The sequence below is a fragment of the Camelus bactrianus genome, chromosome 13 (assembly GCF_048773025.1).
Source record: "Camelus bactrianus isolate YW-2024 breed Bactrian camel chromosome 13, ASM4877302v1, whole genome shotgun sequence".
In the NCBI taxonomy this organism is placed as follows: domain Eukaryota; kingdom Metazoa; phylum Chordata; class Mammalia; order Artiodactyla; family Camelidae; genus Camelus; species Camelus bactrianus.
Window position 1 is genome coordinate 55575043 of NC_133551.1, and position 22952 is coordinate 55597994.

Genomic DNA, 22952 nt, shown 5'->3' on the forward strand with positions numbered 1-22952 from the left:
TTCAGATCAACGACAAACATGGTACCCAGGCCTGGTGCCCAAGCAACACGGCTGATTGAAGAGGGAAGCCGGGGAAGGGTTCCACTCCACCCGGAGACTGGCCTCGTGGCTGCAGGTGAGATGGACTTCTCTACACGTCTGTGTGGGTGGAGCAGCAGAGCCTAGTGGCTAAGAGCTCAGTCCCTGGGAGTAGGCAGAAACTGGATTCAAATCCCCACCGGGAGGGGAGGCCAGATCTTAAGCAAGCTGCCTAACAAGTCTATGCCTCAAATTCTAGTTCACACAATCAGAAGGATGAGTGTTTATGGAGAATTGACTAACCAGCCAGGCCCTGCACTGAACACTTTCCTGCAAAACTCTCATTTTAATCCCCACAACAGCCCCAGTGGGGTGATGTGAAGACTGATGATCATTATGACCCTTTGGTCATTCCCACCGGTCTTGATTCAGTAATAAGCAGAGATTTGAAAAGGGCTTGAGTGTTAAGGGCTTGACCCCCTTTCTCCTGGCACTCAGCAACCTCCACATGAACGAGCCCAGAAGAGCCTGCTGGAGGATGGCACAGCCCGTGGAGGAAAACCCCAAAGTCTCAGCTGACAGTCAGCCAGACCCAACTGACTGCAGATGTGTGGGTGAGCCTGAGCCACTTCCTGCCAAGCCCAGCCCAGCCACGCCTCTAGCCAGAAGAATCACCCAGCGGAACCTAGCGAGGGCTGAACTACAAAAACGGGAGCTAAGGAAATAGTTGTGGTTTTGAGCCACTAAACTTTGGGGTGGTTTGTTACACAGCTGACCCTTCACAGTTACGGGTTCTGCATCTGCGGAGTCAACCAACTGCAGATTAAAAATATTAGAGAAAAAATTCCAGAAACTTCCAAAAGACAAAACTTGAATTTGCTGCACACTGGCAACTATTTACATAGCATTTACAGTGTATTTTACAATTGTTTACATAGCAGGTACATGGTACTAGGTATTATAAGTAATCAGGAGATGATTTAAAGTACACAGGAGGGTGTGTGGAAGTTATATGCAAATACTAGGCCGTTTTATATAAGGGACTGGAGCATCCACAGATTTTGATAACTGTGGGCGTTCCGGAACTTATCCCCTGTGGATACCAAGGGATGATTGTATATCAAAAGCTAACTGACTCAGAGAGATACAATTATCCCAGTTTTTAAAATGAAGAAGCTAAGGGGCAGAGAAGTTAGGAAATTTTCCCAAGGCCATAGAATGAAGAAGGGACAAAGTGGGTGAACTGAGGCAACCCTTTTCAGATGCCACTTCTTAACCACTAAGCTACACTGCTCTGAAAACCAAGAGTGAAATGCTGTGTGTGAGTCCACTGGGGGATGGTACTTAAGTCAGGAGGGCAAGAAGTGCCTCTTTGAGCATTTAAGCTGAGGCCTAAAGGATGATGAGCATTTAACCAGGGAAAGAATACAAGGAAGAGCTTTTCAGACACAGGGAACAGCAGGTGCAAACATCAACAAGGTGGGAAAGATGGGACTGATGCTCCAGTGGGCGGGGCACATTAATGGGCCGGGTGGAGGGGCTCACAGGAAGTGAGGTCAGGGATAAAGGCGGGAATCAGAACCTGCAAGGCCTTGGAGTGATGCTGAAAGATTTTACTCTTAAGACACAGGGAAACCACTGGAGAGATTTCAGAAGCCACGTGTCGGGCTCTGGTTTCCGTGGGTGAGAAGGCTTTCTCCAGTTCTGAGGAGTGAGAGCAGGGGTCTGAGGCCTGAGCCAGGATCTGTGCTGTGTCTACTGGGTACCAGGTGTATTTGACCCTGGTCCCCACAACAACCATAAGAAATGGGTAGCATCTTCTTTCCCAGTTTAGGGAGAGGAAAAGGAGGCTCAGGAAGTTTGAAAGATGAATTCAAGTTTACCCGAGAGAGGAGATGTTGGTGCAGGATTGGATCCCAAGTCCATGTGCTCCAAGCCTCCTCTTAGCCACTACCCTGCACCTTCAAAAGAGCAGAAGTGGGAGAAAGAGTGGGGCCTCTGCCGTAGGAAGAGCTGCATTCAAACCCCAGCTCTGTCGTTTCTGATGGGGTGACCTTCTGCAATTCACTTCCCTTCTCTGAGTCTCAGCTTCAGAAGGTGCAGAGGCCAGAGAGCCAACCAGGGACTAGGAGGACGAGGCAGCAGAAGCAGAACTCAGTTGGCAGGTGGGTGTCCCGCTCACGGACTTTCAGGAGCCACGGCTGTGGGAGGCGGGGAGGCACCAAAGGGCCCCAGACAAGGAGTGGCCTCCATCATGGAGACAGGGACTCTGGCGTTTGGCCTGGCACCACCCCCAGTAGGCGCTCACCCTCACTTGACCAAGGCTGGTGGACATTTCTGGGTCTTCCTGTCTGAGTGGGGAACAGGGACCCATCTTCTATTCCCTAGGGTGGCCCTTGCCTGATGTGAATGGAAGGGACACAGCCACCTCTGCCAAAGCTACATCTCTCCTCTTCTCCAGATCTGGGATTCACTGAATTGCACTGAGTCCCTCTCCCCATATACACCCCACACTCATGCACACACACACCAACCTATGTGCATGTACACAGCAGTCATGTACATGCACACAGCTGTGCACACACACACACACACACACACACACACCCACAGCCATGCACACACACCCCATCACCATGCGCATACACCATGCACACCTGCACACACATGCACAGGCCACCACAGCCTTGTAGAAAACCAGCAAGAAGAAAGGGAAGGGGGAAGGAGGGTGGGGTCCACCTCTCTCACAACCTGAGGGGCCTGGGCCAACTTTTTTCAGTTTGGGGGTGAAGGGAGCAGTTGAGAGAAGTTGCAGGTTCAGTTGCCATCCTAGGGCCTGGGCATCCCAAAGGTACCCGGAAACCCACTGGGTTCTGTCTGCGGCGCCTCTCAGGTCGGGGGGGGGGGGGGGCAGGGTGGGCAGAGGGCCTTCAGAAAACTGACTCCCGACTCGCCCCTCCTCCACTCTCCAGGCCGCGTGAGGATTAAGTGCGATGATGAATGCGAAAGCGCTCGGTAAACTGTAACCAGCGCTATGCAAATGTTAGCGGCTCCGACCAACAGACCGAGAAAGACATGCGGTGCGGAGAGGCGAGCCCGGCTGCAGGCGTGGAGCCCGCTGACCCTTCACAGCCCAGGGCTGGCCAGCCGGGGGTGGACGGTCAGGAAGTCCCTGAAACCCAGGTGTCAGCCTCTGCGCTGTGGGGATGGTGACACCACCCGGGGTTAAGGGAGGCAACGCTGGGAAGTTGCTCAGCTGCTCCAGTGCCAGACCTAGACTTCCTCCTGGTCTCATTCCTTACCAAAGGCCTTCACACAGAGTAGGGCCAATTTTTCACAACATCCCTGGCATCCACTTGGAACTCAATAAACGTCAGTCTCCTTTCTTCACGCTTTTCTTTGCAACGCCTCCTTCTCAAAGCTGTGTCCCTTTTAAGCCTGAGGGTCCATCGTGTTTGACCCCCAAGAGAACTTTCTACAAGTACACACAGAAGTCACCTGTGGTGCTTGTTTCAAATGCAGATTCCTGGGCACTCCTGGGGAAAAGGCAGTTCAGTTGGTCCAGAAAGGGGCCCAGGTATCTGCTTTCTGAGCAAGGATCCCTCCTCCATCCTCTAACCCTCAACCCCCACCTCTGGCCACAGTTGTGATGCAAATGATGCACTTGGAGACACACATCCAGGTGAGAACTTCCTTCCAGACACTTTTCCAGCTCTCCCTGACCACCCCTCAGGACTGATGGGACAGTCTTAGAAGGCAGAGTGGCAGATGGAAATGAGAACCCCCCCCCACCCTGACCCTGCTGGACTCCCCAGCCCCCTAGAGGGGAAAGAAGGGAGTAGGCCGGAGGCAGCAGGGGTTGGGCCTGGGACTGGAAGGGTTGGGGGATGAAGGATTCAGTGAGCTGGGGAACGAGACAGGAAATACTGGGGAATAAATACAGCAATAAAGGAGCTTCGGCTGGGAGTTGTAGAGTGATTCTTATTGTTCAAATTATCTTTAAAACTTTTCATTTGCATCTGTTTAATAAGAGGAGGCTTACCCTAAGGAAGAGGTATTTTTTTTAATGTGACTTGGGAGTTGAATTGGAAAGAACGCTGCAACAAAGATATTAAAAAGGGGATTAAACCAAACCACTGGTGGCCCATCTCTGCGGGCTCCCACAACCTGCGACACAGCTCCCGAAACTATAAGATTAAATTAAAAAGGGGAACACAGGACTTGGGACGTTAATCACAATTCATCTTCCCTCTACCGCTCATGGCTCCCAGTGCTAAGCAGACATGGAAGGGCTATTCTGAAGGGCTCTTGGTGTCCAGAAAGAGCTCTGGCCTTGAAGCCCCACGAGGTTCCTATCCCTGTTCTGCCCCCTCCGAGCTGGATGACTCTGGGCAAGTTGCCTAACTTCTCGGAGCCCCAACTTCCTCATCTGTAAAATGGGAATAATATTGACCATCAACTGGGAAGGGTTGCTAAGACAATAAGACAAACAGAAAATTGAAATTCATATAGCCTGGCATATATCAGGTGCTCAAGAAAATGTTAGTCCCCTTCCTGCAACTGAAGGCATGAGGAGGAAAAATACTCTGCCAATGTCTTGGCTTCCTGATATCCTGTCCCTACGTCACTCAGTCTTCTTCTGATGATTGTGACCTCTTGCTTGGCTCCTGGCCACCTCTGGGCCTTACTCTCCTTGCAGTGGCATTTTTATGGTTCATCCATCATTTACTTACTCATTCATTCATATACACTGCATTGCCACCGAGTGCCAGGAACTTGGCTGGGCACTGGGGAGACAAAGATGAGTAAGACACAGTCCTTGCCCTTAAGGAGCCGTGGTCAAGTGGGGGATGAGGGACTGCTGCCTCAGGCAGTGTACAGTACGTGCCAGATGACCACCTCATCAGAAACCCCATGCCAGGGCTGCTCTGACACATCCGACTGGGACTCTGTGTCCTTCCCTCTGGCCAACGGTCAACACAAGAGCCAGTTCTAAACTGACTCTTCCATTCCATCACCCTCCTATAAAGACCTCTACCATGCGGTCCTCAGAGCTAAGGCGGTGTTTGCCTCTGCCGATGATCTCTCCTGCTTTGTCCTGTTAGATGATACGACTTATGTTCCCACTTTTTTGCCCCAGCTGCCAAGAATCTCAAAGCAACCTGCTGGCCTCAACTGAGTACATTCCTTTAGCCTAGGTTTGCTGGTACCTAAGCCTCCTCTCCCCATACCATTCCTGATCACTTAACCCTTGTCATTTTATCCTTGAAAGTAACAATAATATAGTGGTGAAGAAGATGATGAATTTGGAGTCCTTATTTTCTGCCAGGTGCTGTGTGAACTTGGCCTGCATTCCTTCACTAACCTCCACAATAATCCTTTAGGGTGGTCATTGTGACTTTTTGCATTTTTCAGACGAGGAAAATAGGGCACAGAAAGTTTGAGAAAGTTGGTTGCAGTTATGAAGTGTGCTGGGATTCTGATCCATCTGTTTAAAGGTGAGCCACCTTTAAATCTCAGGAAAGAGAGGGAACATAATCATTTATTTAAATTAAAAAGAGGAATAGGGGAGAAGGAGGGAAAAAAATGTTGAACGGAGTGAGTGGTAAAAAATTCAGAAGATGACCCACTAATTCCAGGTCTTTTTTTTTTTTTTTAATTTGGTGTTTGGGGAGGGTAATTAGGTTTTTTATTTATTTATTTATTTATTTATTTATTTATTTATTTATTTATTTATTTAACGTAGGTACTGAGGACCAAAACCATGACTTTGTGCATGCTAAGCATGTGCTCTGCCCCTGAGCTATACCCTTCCCCCAGTTCTGGGTCTCTGAGGATGAGTAAGAGTGATCGTTCAATACAGAGATATGGAAGAAAGGCACTCCTGGTAGCGAAATAACCTGAGCAAAGGCAAGGTGCACCTCTGATGGCTCATCTTGGTTTATAGAGAGTCTGGAGAAGAGCAGCAAGATGTGCACCTAGAGGTGTAGGCAGGGCCAGCACAGACTTTTGACGACCAGGCCGAGGAGTCCGGAAGACAATGAATGAGTCATGGGAGATGCCTGAGAAGTGCTGCTGACGTGCTTCAGGAAGGTGAAGCCGGCCAAGGACATCCAGGAGGGCAAGGAACCAGATACAGTAAGATGAGACGTTCCAAAAATGGCAGGAGAGAGGCCAGCAGGGAGGCAAGGAGTCAAAGCCCACCATGAAGGCTACCGACAGGATGTGTAAGGAGATTGGAGGAGGGAGGGTCCAGGGCCTCGAACCTGGGTCTGCAGCACCATTCGTGCACGAATTCATGGGACAACCAGGATGGGGGATGTATTGATGTCAGTGTGAGTGGGGTCATAGCAATGGCTGAGACTCAGCCCTGGGAAGCTTGAGGGATGGAGACAGTTGAGTAGCTGGGAGAAAAGGATTCCACCCTGGGGTCCAAGGGGTCTCTAGCATTCAAAAACATCGAGGGATATAAGGATGTGTTTCAGGCAGAAGGGTGTATGGCAGCTTCCATCAGATTCTCAAAGAGGGGATTGACCCCTCAAAGAGGAGAAAATGCTAGCATTAGACTTCACAGGCCTCCAGAGCTGGTTTCTGCCCCAGGACATCAGTCTGAGTTTCCATGTGTGAGCCTTGTCCTCGTCATTCCTCTTACCAGGTTTCAAGCTTTTTAAAAAAATAACAATAATAACAAATAAAAGTGGGGATATATTCCAAGCAACTTTTCCAGGTAACTAGGATGACTCATCCAATTTTTTCCTGCGCTACGTCCTGAGAAGAGAACCTCCAGAAAGGGTCCTGTAGGTGCAGGGAATGATGGGAAGTTCCCTGGGGGTGGCATGTAGCCCATGGGGATGGATGAGAGCGGAAAGGTGGCTCTCTTACGGTTTAAATAACAATAGCAGCAAAGGGTTGGTTTGTTGGGAGAGCACTTCAAACAAGGCAGCTCCTTGGGTTCCAAGCCCCAGTGACTCTGTTGGCCTCGGACTGGCGGACGGATGCAAACAGTGGATGGAGATTCACTAGAGCAAGTGCAAATCAGCCCTCATCCTTCTTGCAACAGATACCCAGAAGGCTGCCAATCAGGAAATCACTTCCTTTTTTTAAATGCTTAAATGGATTTCCTTTCTTTCTGTAGACTTATCTTCCTACTTGGGACTGGCGCAGAATCACCTTCCAGCTCACTTCCCCTAGCTTCCTCCAGGAAGCCTTCCCTGAGCCCCAAGCCTGGGTCATGCGTCCCCAGCGTGTGCTCCCAGCGTACGGGTCCTTCATCAGAACAGTCGTCATGTGTTGTGATCCGCCTTTCGCAAGACACTGAAGGTCCATATAGAAGTTCAGAGACTAACCCCATCTTTTTCATCAGTGTGGTTTTCACACTTTGTCAGGCATGCAGTAGGCGCACAATAAATATTTGTTGAACGTCTCTGTTGTCACATGGATCTGCGTCCCCCCCCACCCACTAGACTGGTAGCTCTCAGAGAGATGGGCTTCTGTCCTACATGTCTTTGTATTCCTGGACCTAACACTGGGTCTGGCACCCAGAAGCCAACTGTGAGTGTTTGTTGAATGAATCCATAAATGAAGGAACGAACAAATGCCATTTCATAGTCAGGGCAATGGAGTCAACAGCAAATCCCAAACCTCATTCTGGGGCTGTGAAGCTTTAGCAACAGGGGGATTGAAGGAATACGTAGTCCTAGAATACGAGTCAGTAAGTGGCTTTCCACAATTCTCTCAGCCCAAATTTAAGGCTAATTAAAAGATAACTGAGCAAGGTTCTGGAGTTGACACTAGGCAAAACTACAGATGCTCCCCCATAGCCCATTTCTCTCCATTTCTTCCCCACCTCAGTAAGTGTACTACAATATTACCAGTGCCCAGGCTGAAAACCTCAACTCAGCCTTGATATCTGTTTGTGTGTCCCCAGCCATCAGTGGGCTCTGTTGGTTCCTCCCCAAATGCACACCGAATCCCCCCACCTTTTCCATTTTCACTGCAATCACTTTGGTCCAGCCACCATCACCCATCGTGCTCACCTGGACTATTGCAGCATCTTCCCAGAGTTCTCCCAACTTACTCTTTCACATACCTAACAAACCATCTCCACGCAGCAGCTGGAGACATCTAATACACCAGCGAATGTGATCGTGTTACAACGCCTTCCTAAAAACCTTCAAAGGTGTCCCATAACGTGTTCCCTATAGGGATCCTCCAGGTCTTCTGAGATCTTGCCTGCCTACCTCTGTATCACCTCGTGCCATCACTCACTACACCCCAGCCACGCTGTCTCTCTCCAGCCCACTCCCATCTCTGAGTCTCTGAAGTTGCTCACCTTTCTGCCTAGACCTCCTTCCTCAGATCTTCACCTGCCTGGCTCTTTCTTGGTATCAGATGACCACCTCTCCTCAGAGAGTCCTTCCCTGCCCACCCCATCAAAAGGAGATGCCCCTACTATTTTAGTTGGTTTTACTTCCACCAGAGCACCCATTGCTATCTGAAATTATTTGGTTTATTCTTATGTGTTTATTATTGATTTCTTCCAACTAGAATACCGATTCTTTTCCCATTCTTATGTTATCATATTCTTTTATTTACTTATTTTCTGTTTCTCCTCCACTACGCAAATGTAAGCTCTAGGAAGGCAGGACTTTATCTGGTTTACTCTATTCCACTAGCTCTACGAGCACAGTGCCAGGCACAAAGTAGCTGCTTAATAAATGTTTGTTGAATGAATAATATGAATGAATGAACTCAAAATACGTCCATAGGGTGAAGTTAGCTTGGGTAGAGAAGCGAATGTGGTGTTAACTGCCATTAACAGGAATACAGCACATAGATGGAGAGGATCCAGTCTGCTCAGATAGGATCATCCCTGGATTACTGTACTTGGTTTTGGTTGCTGCACTGCCCCAGGGATCAGCAACATGGGCAGGAAATTCAGAAAACCAGAGGTACTCAGCTTGTAGAACAAGAGGTCCTAGGATGAATACTGTTGCCATCTTTCAATATCTAAAAGGCTACTGAGAGGAAGGAGGGATAGATTTAATTTGGAGCTCTAAGGGCAGAATCCAGATCAATGGGTATTAGTTTGATAAAGACAGATTTCAGCACAGGAAGAAAATGTTTTTTTGATAGTCTGGGTTCATAGCAGGGGAAGGAACTACCTTAGGAAGTGGTGAGCTCCCCATCTAAGATAGTGTACAAGTGGAGAACCACTTGGTAAGGATGTTGAGGAAGGCATTCAAGCAGCAGCAGATGGCCTCCAAGATCCCTTTTAAACTTGAGATGTCTGGATTTCTATGATAAATAGGGACAAATTTTTAAAAATTCTGGCTAACAAGTGTTCTAGAACTTATTTGTCTAGCTGCCCCTACAGCAGCAAACATCACCAACACTGGGTCTACAAATTAAACAGTGGAAAGATTAGCTGAGAGGCTATTTTGTGGGCCTTTAAGCCATCCCACAGCTGCACTGGACAGCTCCCTGGTTTTCAAATCTGTTATCTATATGTGATCACTTGGAACATGACATTGACAAATATTATGACTCTCCAAAAAATGCCTCAATTCCTACGGGAAGATAGCCAGCACTATCACACATGGTCCGGAGTTCGTTTTCTGAAACTCCACCACTTCCTAACTGTAGGACCTCAGGCAAAGAAATTAACCCCTCCAAACCTGTTACCTTACCTGTAAAAAGGATTTGATTTTAAAACAGGGGGACGGTGGAATTGAAACAAGAATGGCACAAAGTTGATAATCAATGAGGCTGATTGATAGACATTCATTATACTACTCCATTTTATGCGTCTGAACATTTGCATAACAAAAAGTAAAAAGAGGGGGAGTTTAAAATAGCACCCACTTCATGTAATAATTGTAGGGCTTAAAGAAATCATCACCATCATTATTACAAGGGATTTTTACAAATCTTAGTTATTACTGGTAATGTTTAAATATCCCATTTAATCATCTCAACAACTGGATGAAATGCACAGTAATCATCTCCATTTGGCAGATGAGGAAACTGCAGCTCACATAAATTAAACAAGTTCCGCAGCTGGCACTGGGCTGAAATGCAATCTGAAACCAGAGTTATCTGACTCCACCATTGCAGCTGCCTTTATTTCAGGAACAGCGCATTGTGTTCTGCTTGGTTGATATCCGCACGATAATATCATTCACTCATCTGAGGCAATGGTTTCCTAGCCCTTTTCTCAGTAGCAGTTACCTTTTGTCAAATGTAGCCTTCATTCAGAACTTCAGTAAGTAAAACTTACAAAAAGCTGAACGGCTCTGGTTAAAGCTGGGCTTGGCGCCCAGCAATCAGGCCACTCAACTCCAGGGGGGCCCCCTGAAGCACCCTCGGGTCTATGAGCATCGTGTGAAGACCCCAGGCTGAAGGTAACACAAACAACAACCAAATCCCTGAACCTTGACAATTCCTTTCAGGGACAGCCTCGTTTGTATAGTGCAGCTTCCGGTTTCCTGTTTCCTCTCTCCCACCACATTTGATCCTCATTATCAATGCTGAGGTGGATCAGGCAGGGCATATCATCCTCCATCTGCAGATGAGAAAATCAAGGCCAACTGGAGTCAAGCGGCAGGCCAAAGGTGTGCCAGGTCACTTTTCGGCCAAGTGCAGACTGGAAGTAGAGTCTGTCTCCATTAACGCAGTGTGACCTGGCAGAGAGGGTGCCATCTACTGGAAATGGCCACTGACCCTTAGTCCACAAAGTGGACAATCAGCTCTTTGGCCATTGAGAGCTGAGCACAGCCCCACGGGCCCTCTGCCAAGGCCCTGTCCCAGAGCAGATGGCAGTGGGTGGGGTGGAGGGGCTCAGCGCCACCGGAGGGCCGGACAGCAGGGCTTTGGCTGTAGACAGGCCATTCTCATCCCAGTCATGTCCTGCTGAGCAGAGGGCAGGGGAGGTAGTAAGAGCCAAAGTGCCTTCCAGTAAGCACAAAAAGGGACAGCAGGAGTGCAGAACTAGGGAGCAGTTATACTTTGCCTTCCTTAGCTCTTGCCTAGAAATCCCTGAAACCAGACGCAGATGATAATTGCCTGAATGAGGTCCCCCCACTCCAGAGCATCTTTGAGCTGAGCTGGAACCTGTGTTGGAACAGGCAACACTTAATTATCACTTAGTCTTTAATTAGCACCTAATTATTAACACTTAATCCATCTGTAAAATGGGGACACTAATACCTGCCTCACAGGGACTCTGGGAGGATTAATTAATGTTTGCAGCCCACTTTAAAGATGCAAAGCAGTGAACAAGTGCTCACTGGTGGCATTAATAACTCTGTAGATGTACTTGCTTTTCCTAACGAGGTCCCTTCTTCTCTGTTCCCTCCTCTCCTTTCTAATATCCATCCCCAACAATATCTGCCCAACTTTGCCCTGATGGAGAAACATTTAGCTCTGTGTTTCCCAGACACAGGATTTCCCATCCAGGAAACAGGCTATTTACCGCCATCTTCCCACACTTTAATTTTCTATTATGTCCTCTGAATATGTCAATGCCTTCCCAGTAAATATTTTGATGTGTGCTCCTGCAGCAGCTTCTGTGGAGGCTGAATGGGACAGCTGCTCCCTGTATTAGGGAATTCCAGATGTGGTTTAAAACCACCAGACTCATCTGTGCCAATGCCTAGCCTCTGGGGGCGGGAGGGGAGAAGGATCTTCCAGCTTCTAGTGCCTCTGGGGATAGCCATGGACATCTAACCCTCAGCCCTGGTTAGGGTGGTTTTTCAAGGTCCTCAGATCTGGGATGCCTATGCCTTTAGATGAGAAATGTCCCCTTAGTGGGCTGGTACAGAGACAGCAGAAATACAACCCTGGTCTGGCTTCTCACCCAGGTCCCTTCAAGGCCCCAATCAATGCTCTAATAAAGGTTGGACAAAGGACCATGGTGGGTGGAGGAAAAGTATACAGCATTTAGGGTTTAGCCAGACTAACAGAACATTCCCTGACAAGGTCAGACCTCATCTCCTCCCTCTTCCCTCCTCCCTTGGTGCCAGCCATGCAGGGGGACACTCACTCTTCTTGGAAGCTGAGCCTCTTGTCTCTTGGAGTCCCTGCCATGGGGGCAGAGAGCTGCTCCTTTGAGGTTCTGGGCTGCAAGGCCTCAGGCAGGCCCTGAACTCTCTTCCAGATTTCATGGCAAGCCTTGTCTAGACTGTCTTGGGGTGTGTCCTGGTGGATCCAGATGTATCTGGGGAATGGGCCCAGGGCGGAGGGGCGCTTGGCCACCAGGGCCGAGGTTGAAGCCAGCCCATTTCCACTGGCCATCCTCTTCTTTTCTTTCCAGAAGGCTGTTTGTCCACCCAGGGCTCGGAGACAGGGGGACCATCCACCACCACTCCTCATTCACCAGAGAGGGAGGTGAGGATGGGGCAGAAGCAGGTCAGTCCTGTCTGGCTGTTGGTCCAGCAAAGTGACTATGTTCAGAGGCCTTCGATTTGTGGATGAGGGGTGGATGGAGGGCAGCTTTCTTTTGGGGAGGGGGAATTTATTTTGATTTGCTTTTATTTGCTCTTTCCTGACTTTGGCCCCCCTCCCCCTCTCCCTTAGAAGAAAATATTTAAAAGTCAACAAAAACCAGTAGCTTAGTAACCTTGGAATCCCCTGGAGCTCAGGAACCAGGGGCCTGGGTGGGCAGAATGACATCTGGGAACAGCTGCAGGGGGAGGGCTGGCTCTCCCCACAGTCCCTGGCTCTCCCTCGTTGCAAAACACCCCTGACACCTTGCGGGGCCTGGGACTCAGCCCATCGTCGGCCGCTAAGCCTCACTGACGACCAGGTGAGGGCCTGGCACTGTGCTAGGCACCGTGGGGCTGGGAGCCCCCCATCGGGTTCTCCCGCGTCTTCCCAGAGATCCCGCTCCCACCGAGGGCCAGCGGCCCCCGCCTGGCTGAGCCCCGCCTTGCTCGCCCCACTGCCCCTTCCAGCCCCCCTCTTCTGGCTGCTCCACCACCCCTACCCCTGGCGGGAACACTCCTGAGTGCTAGGCTCCCTCAGCAGACACCTGCCAGGGCAGCCGGGCTGCGGGGTCGACCCCGGGAGGGTCCCAACGCCTTAAAAGGGCGCTGTCTTGCCTGCCTGTGGCTCCCACACCCTTCCCGTCCTGCGCTGGAATTCCTCGGTGGGTTTCAAACGCAACGGCTAGGTGCGCGGGGCGCCCCCTGGCCCTCCGGTGGGGTGGGGGCGGGGCCCCGGAGGCCCCCAGAGCGCTTTCCCCCGTTAGAAGTCTAGGGCACCGCGCCTCGGCCTCACCACGCCGCTGCTCCGCACTCACCCGGGCGCCTGCCTGTCCCAGCCCCGGGATCGCTGCCTTCACCCCCTAACTGCCGTTTTCTCCGGCGCTTACCATCTGCCAAGCGCCGGGCTTTCTGTGTGCTATTCAATCAGAACAAGCTCATGAACTCAGTATCATTATGTATTACCGTGCTACATTTGAGGAAACCGAGACTCAGAGTTGAAAAGGAGTGTGTCCAAGGCCCACTAGGAAGCGAGGGGCTGGGGCTCAAACCCAGGGACCCCAGGCCTGGCCCCACGCTGCCAGCTACTGAGATAAACGGTTCCTCCAGCGCTGGGTTCTCAGCGCTCCAGGGTCTGGGCATAGGTGCAGGGAGAAGGGCCAAGCTCGCTGTCTGCTGCTCGGTGGGCTCCTCCCCTCGCTGGAGGGGCTTCCTTAAACTGACAAGGCACCTCCGCGTGCCTGGGGCTCTCTGGCCCCAGGAGTCAATGGTTGTTCCTCCAGTGTTTCCCCAGGAAAGGAGGAGCAAGATGACGGGAAGGAAGAAAGAAGCGTGGACTCGAATAGACTAGATGGCAGCCTATGTACAGGGAGAACTGAATCCCTGTGCCACCCTTCCTTCCTAGCAGTGTGACTCTAACGGCCTTCTGCACTTCTCCCACCCTTCGTTCCTTCCCCAGATACTGACTAAGCCGTCCTCGGTGCCGCTGCGTGCCGCGCACCTAGGAAACCTGCAAGTGAGCAGAAGTGCCATGGTCCCTGCTCTCCTGGAGTCTACCTTCTAGTGGAGGGGATGGATCGACAACTAGCAGAGCGAGTAAATAAGCAGTAATTACCGATGAAATAGGGCTCTGATGGAAACTAATCAATAAAGTGAGGGAATGGGCAGAGGAGGGGAGGCTGCCTCAGATGCCCATCCAGGCAGGCCTCTTTGAGGAGGGAAGGTAACACTGGAGATGAAACAGAAGGATGAGAGTCCTTTCCTATCAAAAGGTGTTAGTAAATTACTTCAAAGATCACATTTGCAGCACACAGTAGTCACCTAATAAATATGTGTTTGATGAATTTATGGGCTACTTACTGTATAGAGTACCTGGTATACAGCAGGTGCTCAATGCACAACCTTGCCCTCTTTATAGAGGGTCTGGGTTCCTGGAAATGTTGACTCTTAAGTCTGGAAAACTGAGCTTGATTCCCCTTTGATTTTCATATGAAAATTAAAGATGTGTTCCTTTGGGGAAAATTCCGAGGACCTAGACTGAATAAAATTATAGTGAAGAATGTAGAAAACCTTTTAAGATAGTGTATTTAAAGGAAAAGTGATCATTTCTGATGAAATATTAATAGTTCTGAAAATGTCACTCTGTGTTTGTGCTGCTTGGCATTTGGTTGCCTAACACCTGTGCTTAGAGCAGAACGCCAATGACCCTGCACTGCCCAGGCTACAGGATTCTGGAAAGTTAGCCAGCTCACTCATTCCTTCTCCTGTTCTTTCTCTCCTTTGATAGAAGACCTGGCAACAGGGGCAGAAGACTGCAAAAAAAAAAAAAAAAAAGGAAGGAAGGAAGGAAGGAAGGAAGGAAGGAAAGAAAGAAAGAAAGAAAGAAAGAAAGAAAGAAAGAAAGAAAGAAAGAAAGAAAGAAAGAAAGAAAGAAAGAAAGAAAGAAAGAAAGAAAGAAAGAAAGAAAGAAAGAGAAAGGAAGGAAGGAAGAGAGAAAGAAAGAAAGAAAGAAAGAAAGAAAGAAAGAAAGAAAGAAAGAAAGAAAGGAAGGAAGGAAGGAAGGAAGGAAGGAAGGAAGGAAGGAAGGAAGGAAGAAAGAAAGGAAGGCAGCAAGCATAGGGAACAAGGATAGGGGCATGTTTCTTGGAACACACAGCTGAGGTTGCTAGAAGAATCTGCAAACAACTGAAGTGGAGTATTTAGAACCAGTATCAAGCTATGTCCAACTTGGTGGCCACTAGTCACATGTGGCTATTTTAATTTTAATGTAAATCGAATTAAAATTTCCGTTCCTTAGTTTTGTTAACCACATTTCAAGTACCACGTGTGGCTTGTGGCTACCATTTTGGATAGCACAGAGAACACTCCCACTATCGAAAAACAGATAGACTCTAGGACCAGACTACCTCGGTTCAAATTCTGAGTTCCTGCTTCCTGGCAAGGTTACCCCTTAGGCAGGGTACTCTGGACCTTGGTATGTTAGTTTGCTAGGGCTGCAGTAACAAAGGGCTGCAGACCAAGGTGACTTAAACAACAACAGTTTATTCCTTAACAGTTTGGAAGCTGGAAGCTTAAGATCAAGGTGTCAGTAGGGTTGGTTCCTTCTGAAACTCTCTGGTCAGCTTATATATTCTGGCTAGCTTCTCCCTATGTCTTCATGCAGTTTTACCTCTATGTGTCTATGTCTTAACCTCCTCCTCTTATAAGAACACCAGTCATATTGGGTTAGGACCACCCTAAAGAGCCGATTGTACCTTAACTGCTCTTATGTCCAAATAGAATCACAGTCTGAGGTACTAAGAGTTAAGACTTCACCATCTGAATTTGGAGGGACCCATGCAGCTTATAGCACTTGATCTCCTCATCTGTAAAATGGGATGATAACAAAGGGCATCTGTTTTGTGGAATTGTTATAGATGTTCTGTGACTAAGTAATTACTTAACACACGGAAAGTCCCTAAAACAACACCTGGCACATAAGAGATACATAAAAATGCTGTCTATTAGTTTCCTTGTTGGTTACATTGAAATGTGTGCCACTGGAGTTTCTCAGTAACAGTTTCTGTGCTATGCGTAGGGAGGGAGAACTTTTGCTGTCCTGGGGAAATTGCTTTGTGATGGAGGACTCCAATCTTCAACTAAGCCTTTCTAGGCTTTGTCGGTTTTTTAGCACCAACCATGGCCAAGATTGTTCAAAAGAAAGAGCTGGGAGACGAATAAGACCTCTAGCCTACACGTTGTCACAGGCTAGTGAAAGGAGCAAAGCAGTTTGTAAATGCCTGATACTGAGCTTATTTCACTTTCTATTCAGTGTATAGCTACAATCCTCCAGCACATAAATATCCATGTGCCCAGCATGAGTAATGGTCTTCATGACCATTGACTGCTTCACTTCAAGCTCTAAAAAAGGCAGGTACCAGGCTTCCCTATTCTGTCTTCAGCATCTTGAAGAGTGGGTGCAATCTGTGTGAACACATTCTTAAATTACCCAAGAGTACCTCTGCTACCCTGAGCAGGTTGTTGCACCTCTTTATGCCTCAGTTTGCTCATCTTGAAACAGGGATCATAAGATACTGACCTCACAGAATTTTGGGACAATTGAGATAATACACAAGCTGTACTTAGAATGGTGAGTCTGGCATGTGCTACATACCTAGAGAATGTTAGCCATCATTATGTAGGTGTCTGGGATTCCTGCTTTTCTCTTTGAAACCAGGAAAGCCTTAGGAGGAATCAACTGTCTCTACCTACTCCCCAGCCAAAGCCTCTACTCACCTGGCTTCCATTGCAGACACAAACACGGCCAGGATGGAGAACTCAGAAAGGTGGGCACAGCCTACCCTCTTTCAAGATCTTCCTAGGCGCTACGCCAGCTTACTCTCATAGGCGCTGTCTCACCTCTAGCGTATTTTAAACACACCCACCTCTCACCATAAATATAACTTTTTGGCTGTAAAAGAAAAATTGAAAGGATTTTTGCCATTTTGCTTTTGCAAATTTTTGGCCATGAGTAATTTATTGAGTTTATGGTCACCAATCTTGGGGCATACCCGGGAACTCTTGCACAGTGAGAAAACTCCAACCTATAACTTGTTATCAAATACAACGAAATTTTTATGACTACTAAATTCCACAGTTAATGAAATTGACAGAATGGCACATTTTGCATTTAATTAAACATTTACTGATTTCAGTGTTGTGGTTATCTTCTTTGTATTGCAGATCTAATAATAATAAGTGCAGGCCTCGAATGTTTTTAGACCCCTGAAAACCACGGACACCCTCGTTACTATGCTGACGATGCCTAAAGGGTCACAGTGCCTAGAGGGAGCCTTGTGGGTCAGGAGACTGCAGGCTTGTGGGAAAAACCATCAGAACTGGAGGAAGAGGAGAGTGCAGCCATTTGTCATGGGACTAGGTCTCCCCTGGTTATTGTCCCAGCAACTGAACCTGGCCTCAGAGCAGCCAACCCTTTTTGGGACTTTGAAAAGAACGCCAGAGTGTTCCCGAAGCAAAGCTGTGACTCTGGGTCTCCTCTCTCCTGGCAATCCCCACCATTTCCCGGGGGACTCCATCCCTTCTTGTTGCCTCCAGTCCTTGCCCACATGTAAGGAGACTGTTAAGAGCATAGGCCGTGGCAGGGGACACACTGAAATTTGAATTCCTGCACTGCTACTTACTGACGGGTGGCTTTGCACATGCCAAACGCCTCTAGCATTCCAGCATCTGCAAAGTGATGGAAACAATCGACAGGTCTGGATTGGGAGAGGTTCAAAGAGGGACATCCATTAGAGTTTGCAGCACAGTCTTCGGCTCATGGTGGGAGCTCAATAAAACATACTGGTTATTGTTATTATTAGCTATTAATGCAAACATGGCGGTTGATGAGCTCTCCATTTAAAGTTAGGGAAAAGGAAGACCATAGTTGGTGGAGGAAGAGACTATGACCTGGCAGCGGTGGCCCAGGAAGGTGGCAACAGAGTCAATGCAATTGGTCTCCCGCTTCCTACTTTGGCCTTCCTGCCAGATCCCTGTCATGATAGGTGCCCCCAAGAATTTCTGGAGAGGCTCTGTCCCTCTCATGTTGAAGCCTGGTGCTCTGCCCTTCCTCCATAGCATCCATGCTTGGACATTGGTCACCAGTATGAATTCATTTATGATTTATAGTAGGTTACTGCTGAGATGATTTGAGGCAGCTTTCAGATTAAAAAGTGAAAAACACAGCATTGAAGAATAAAGCAGGAACTGATTACATCTAAAAAAAGCAGAAAAGGGTTGCTACTTTCAGGTACCTGAATTGGTCAGAACGCGTGGCAGTAATCAGGTAATAAAACTGGGTATCCCTATTTGTCAGCTAAAGCAAAAGTGGAAACACGTCGGAAGGCAGAGTTTTTATTTTCTGACAGCAGAAAATACACATCTTCATCCACAGAGACAAAATGTTTCCTGGAAATAACCCCAAGCATGAATTTATCATGAGTCCTTGTATAAAGGACACTGAGTGACATAGTGGGCAATATATTCAATTCTGTTTTCATAAAGACAGAAATGCCATTAAGTTGGTCAGTTTCTCACATCAGGGTTCTTTGAAGACAGAGAGCATAACATTAAATCATAACTCAGAAGGCATTTCTTTAAGGAACTCAGATAATGGAGTCTAGGAGAGACCCCTTTGGGTCCATTCCACAAATATTACTGAGCACTTGCTCAAGCACACATCCATCCATCCATCCATCCATCCATCCACCCAGCAAAGATTTACTGAATGCCAGCCATGTACCAGGTACTCTGAATGGCACTGGTGAAGATTTCATGTAAGAGCTGACGCCTGGACTGAGTTTTGAAGGACAAATAGGAGAATGCCACACACGGAAGGAGAGGGGAGCGTTCCAGGCAGAGGGAGCAGTGTGCACAGAGGCCCAGAGGGGAGGGAGAGAGAAAGCACGGCTCATTTCAGGAGCGCAGGGGCCTCTAAATGGCTGGAGCATGGTGGGTAGAAATTGGAAACACAAGAGTCACGAGAGAGAGGACAGAGGGGCAGGCTGGGAGAGTCTAGCAGAGGGCTTAGATTTCACCAACATCCGGGGAAACATCCAGGGAAGGCAGGAGAGCTGTGAAATCAGGTAAGTGTTTTCAAAGATAACTGGTGGCAAAGAGGAAGACACTTTGGATGGGATAAAGCCGAGTTGGGGGCACCTGTTACGTGGCTGTTATAAGAAACCTGGAAGAAGGATGTGGGGGCCCTGGCTAGGACCTGGGAGCTGTTAAGAAGGCAGAATTTAGAGGACTTGGGAACTGCCTGGATGTGGGGGCTGAGTAAGAGGAAGTCCAGGATGTCCCCCCTGGTTTTTGGCTCAGGAACCATGTGGATGTTGAAATCAGTTCCTGGTGTGGGGAACTGGGCAGACAGGCAGGTTGTGGGGAGGGGTCAGAAGTAGATGAGTTCAGTTGGAAGCAAACTGGGGCAGAGCATCCTGTGTGACTTCCAAGAGCTGAGAATGCCAGACAGCACACAAGCACTAGGGACCCAGGAGACCTTCAGGAGAGGGTCTCTGCCATAGGGAACTCCCCGTCCACTGCGGGGAGGTGGGGGACACATGAGAAAACCATCAATTATAGAGACTGGAGAGCTGCCGCGCCCCTCCTGCCCGCCCTCCAGCACCCTGGACCGCTGTGAACACTGCAGATTGCCCACGCTGTGTCTACCTCCCCGGGTTTGCCCGCACTGCATCCTTCCTGGAAGGTGCCACTTCTCACCAGCCCTTCTCCCCAGAAGCCCTTCTCATTTCCACAGCAGCCTGTATCTCTCTCAAGGTAATTAATTATGCTTTGCTGTGTAACTCTCTCCTCAATAAACTATCAACCTCCTGAGGGTGGAGACCATTTGTCATATCTTATTCTTCTTCATATTTGTTTTCTCAGCATCTAACACAAAGACTGACATGTAGATTAATGTTTGTGACCTGCACAAATGAAGGAAGAGTGAAGAGTAAGCAAATGACAGGATACTGCAGAAAAAAACATGGAGGGCGTATGAGGATATTGCTAGCTGCTGTAACACACCTCAATATGCCAGTGGCTTAATGCCATTTGTTAAAGGTCATTTCTCACCTAAAAATCCAATTCAGGTGTCCCTAATTGGTGGATGGCTTTCCTCCATGAAGTGATTTGGCATCCCGTCTTCTTCGGGCTTTGCCATCCCCTAAGGATCCTAAATGCTCTGTGTCCAGCCAGCACATGGAGGAAAAAGGGTGTGTGGGATAAGCCTTGAAGTGACACACACACACACACACACACACACACACACACACACACACACACACACACACACACAACTTCTTACATTCCTTTAGCGAGAACCTTATGACTGCACCTAGCTGCAAAGGGGACTGGAAAATGTAGCCCTGGCTGGACAACAACTTCTCAGTGATAATTCAGCACTATTAAGACATTTTTGGCTAAATAATTCTTTAGGGTGGAGGGAAGCTTCCTTGGGGCATTGTAGGATGTTTAGCACCATCCCTGGTCTCTACCCACTAGGTGCCAGCAGCACACTCCAGTGGTGACAACCAAAATATCTGAGGACATTGTCAAATGTCCCCTGGGGGCCAAATCACCCCTGGTGAGTGGTGTCCAGCTAGGGGTCCAAGTTGCAAGGGGCATCTAACCCAGCAGAGGGAGTGTATGGGGGCACGGGGTTGTTACACTTGAGCTGACGGATTAGGAGTCATCTACACAGTGAGAGAGAGAGGAATGGTGTTGCAGTCGGAGGGAGCAGTGTGAGTGAAGGTGTGGGGGCATGGTTGCCTAGCTGATTGGAGGAACTTCAAGAAGAGATGATAGCCAAGAATAGCCCCTCCCCTGTGCATTCTGACCTCTGACAAGCAGAGGAAACATCTGACCTCTTCTGCCACTGAAGCGAGCTCTGTCTCTTTGTTTCACAAACAGAGAATTTTCTGCAAGAAATGGCAGAATTCGGTGGCCCCAGCCTTTGGTAGCGCTGGAAGAATGGTCCAGACGATGGGTCCTTCTCACGTCTCTCTCCTGGTTGTGTTGCGCCTCTCTCAAGTTTGTTCAGGGTTCTTTCTTCCTGAACCCCTTCTGTCACCTTTCCTTGGGAAGCAGATCACTGTCATCACTAAAGTGATAGCCATGCTCTTGGGAAATACTAGCTTCTGTCTGATCGTGCTCATCATTTTAAAATACCCACTCTCCACTTAGACCCCAGGCTTTTCCTTTGAGCCCTTGCCTTTGCTCCGCAGCACTTCTCTGCAGCCCTGCTCATCCTTCAGTCTCCCTTCCTGCCCTCATTTCTTGAGCATCCCATTTGCACACTCATTTGCTCTCTGTCTTTGGGCTTCAGAAGGTTCTTTTATCTTCTTCTTGGGTCAGAATGAAAATTTCAGGGCATCAAGTCGACAGCCCCTATTTGAATCAGGCCAAGTTCTCCAGAGCATCAGGCCTTGTTTTCTTTCTGAAACAAACTCTGATCTTATCTGGATATTGGACTTATCTTAGCGAGCCACCACACTTCATTGGGCTTTTTTGCAATGTGATGTTATGGAGAGACCTTGACTCATGGCTGCCGATTGCTCCTGGGGAAACCAGAAAGGGTAGGCAGGGAGCCAGCCCTGGGGGCTTGGCCCAGAGCCACACTCTCCTAGGCTAGAGGGGAAGGGCTGTTATTGCTTCTTGGACTCCCGCTTCTAGCTTGCCCTGCAAATGTTCCCAGGGCCCCCATCTCTGCCTTTGCCCACATCACTTCCTGCTCGGACTGTTGCAATCAACTCCCAAGTGATCTCCTTTTACCTTGCCCCTTCCTTAGCCATCTCTTCCCTGCAGAGAAGTCAGAGTACATGACAGGCCGGGCCATGCGGCTTCTATTTCCTAGAAATGAAAATTCACCTCTCTGGTCTTCAGAGCCATCCACCTTTTCAGAGTACTTCCTGATAAAGCAGTCACACTCTACACAGCCTCACGGGCATCTCTTTAAATGTATTTTCTGACTGCCATGCATTTCTCCTCGCTCCTCCCTCCACCCTCCACCCTCCACCTGTAATGTCCTCCCTCCTATTATGGGCTGAACTGTGTCCCTCCAAAATCCCTATGTTGAAGTCCTAGCCTCTAGGACCTCAGAATATGAGTATATTTGGAGACAGGTTTTAAAGACGTAATTCAGCTAAAACTCAACCTGTAAGGTGGGGCCTCATCCAGTATGACTGGTGTCCTTATCAGAAGAGGAAATTTGGATACAGACGTGGACAGAGGGAAGACCGTGTGAAGATGTAAGGAAAAGACAGCCATCTACAACTCAAGGAGAGGCAACTCAGAAGGAGCCAGTCTTGTCAACACCTTGATCTGGAGACTTCTAGCCTCTAGAGCTGTGAGATAATAAATTTCTGTTGTTTCTGCCACACAGTGTGTAGTACTTTGTGACAGGGGCAGCCCTAGCAAGTGAATACTCCTCGTATTTCTCTCCGCTTAAGATGAAGTCCAAACTCCTCACCATCCCCTAGGAGACCCTGCACCACATGACTCTGGCTCTATCCCCTCTCTTGTCTATTAGGTGTCTCTCTTATTCCCCTTGACCCAGACCCAGCCTCCTTCCTCAGTCCCCCTCTCTTTTCCAGGCCCTTCCTTTTCCCAACACTTTGCATGGCTGTTTTGTTTAATATTCAATCCCACCTTCAGGGTCACCACCTCAGAGAGGCCTTCCTAGACCACCAATTTAAAACATGCCACATGCATTCCTTCTTAAAGCGCCATGAACTTTTTCACCATAGCATCTTTAATTAGTAACTTTGTATATAATTGTTTATTTATCACCTTCATCAAGTCAGGGACAGATCACTCGGGTGTATACGTGGCTCAGTGTATGGCATGTAATGATGCTTAACTAATATTTGTTGAGGAAATCAATCTTTATCTTGTCAAAGTCTCTCTCTAGGCCTC

The 22952-nt window shown here is 48.5% G+C and overlaps 1 protein-coding gene across 1 annotated transcript in view; it reads right to left on the reverse strand.

The window, feature by feature from the left end:
* Nucleotides 1–12390, reverse strand: part of C13H1orf94 (chromosome 13 C1orf94 homolog) — a 35917-nt gene extending 23527 nt beyond the window's left edge. Inside the window, exon 1 of the mRNA XM_074377815.1 lies at nt 12062–12390. Within this exon, the coding sequence (XP_074233916.1) occupies nt 12062–12390 (329 nt within the window). The remainder of the gene's footprint in view (nt 1–12061) is intronic.
* Nucleotides 12391–22952: the final 10562 nt, after the last annotated feature.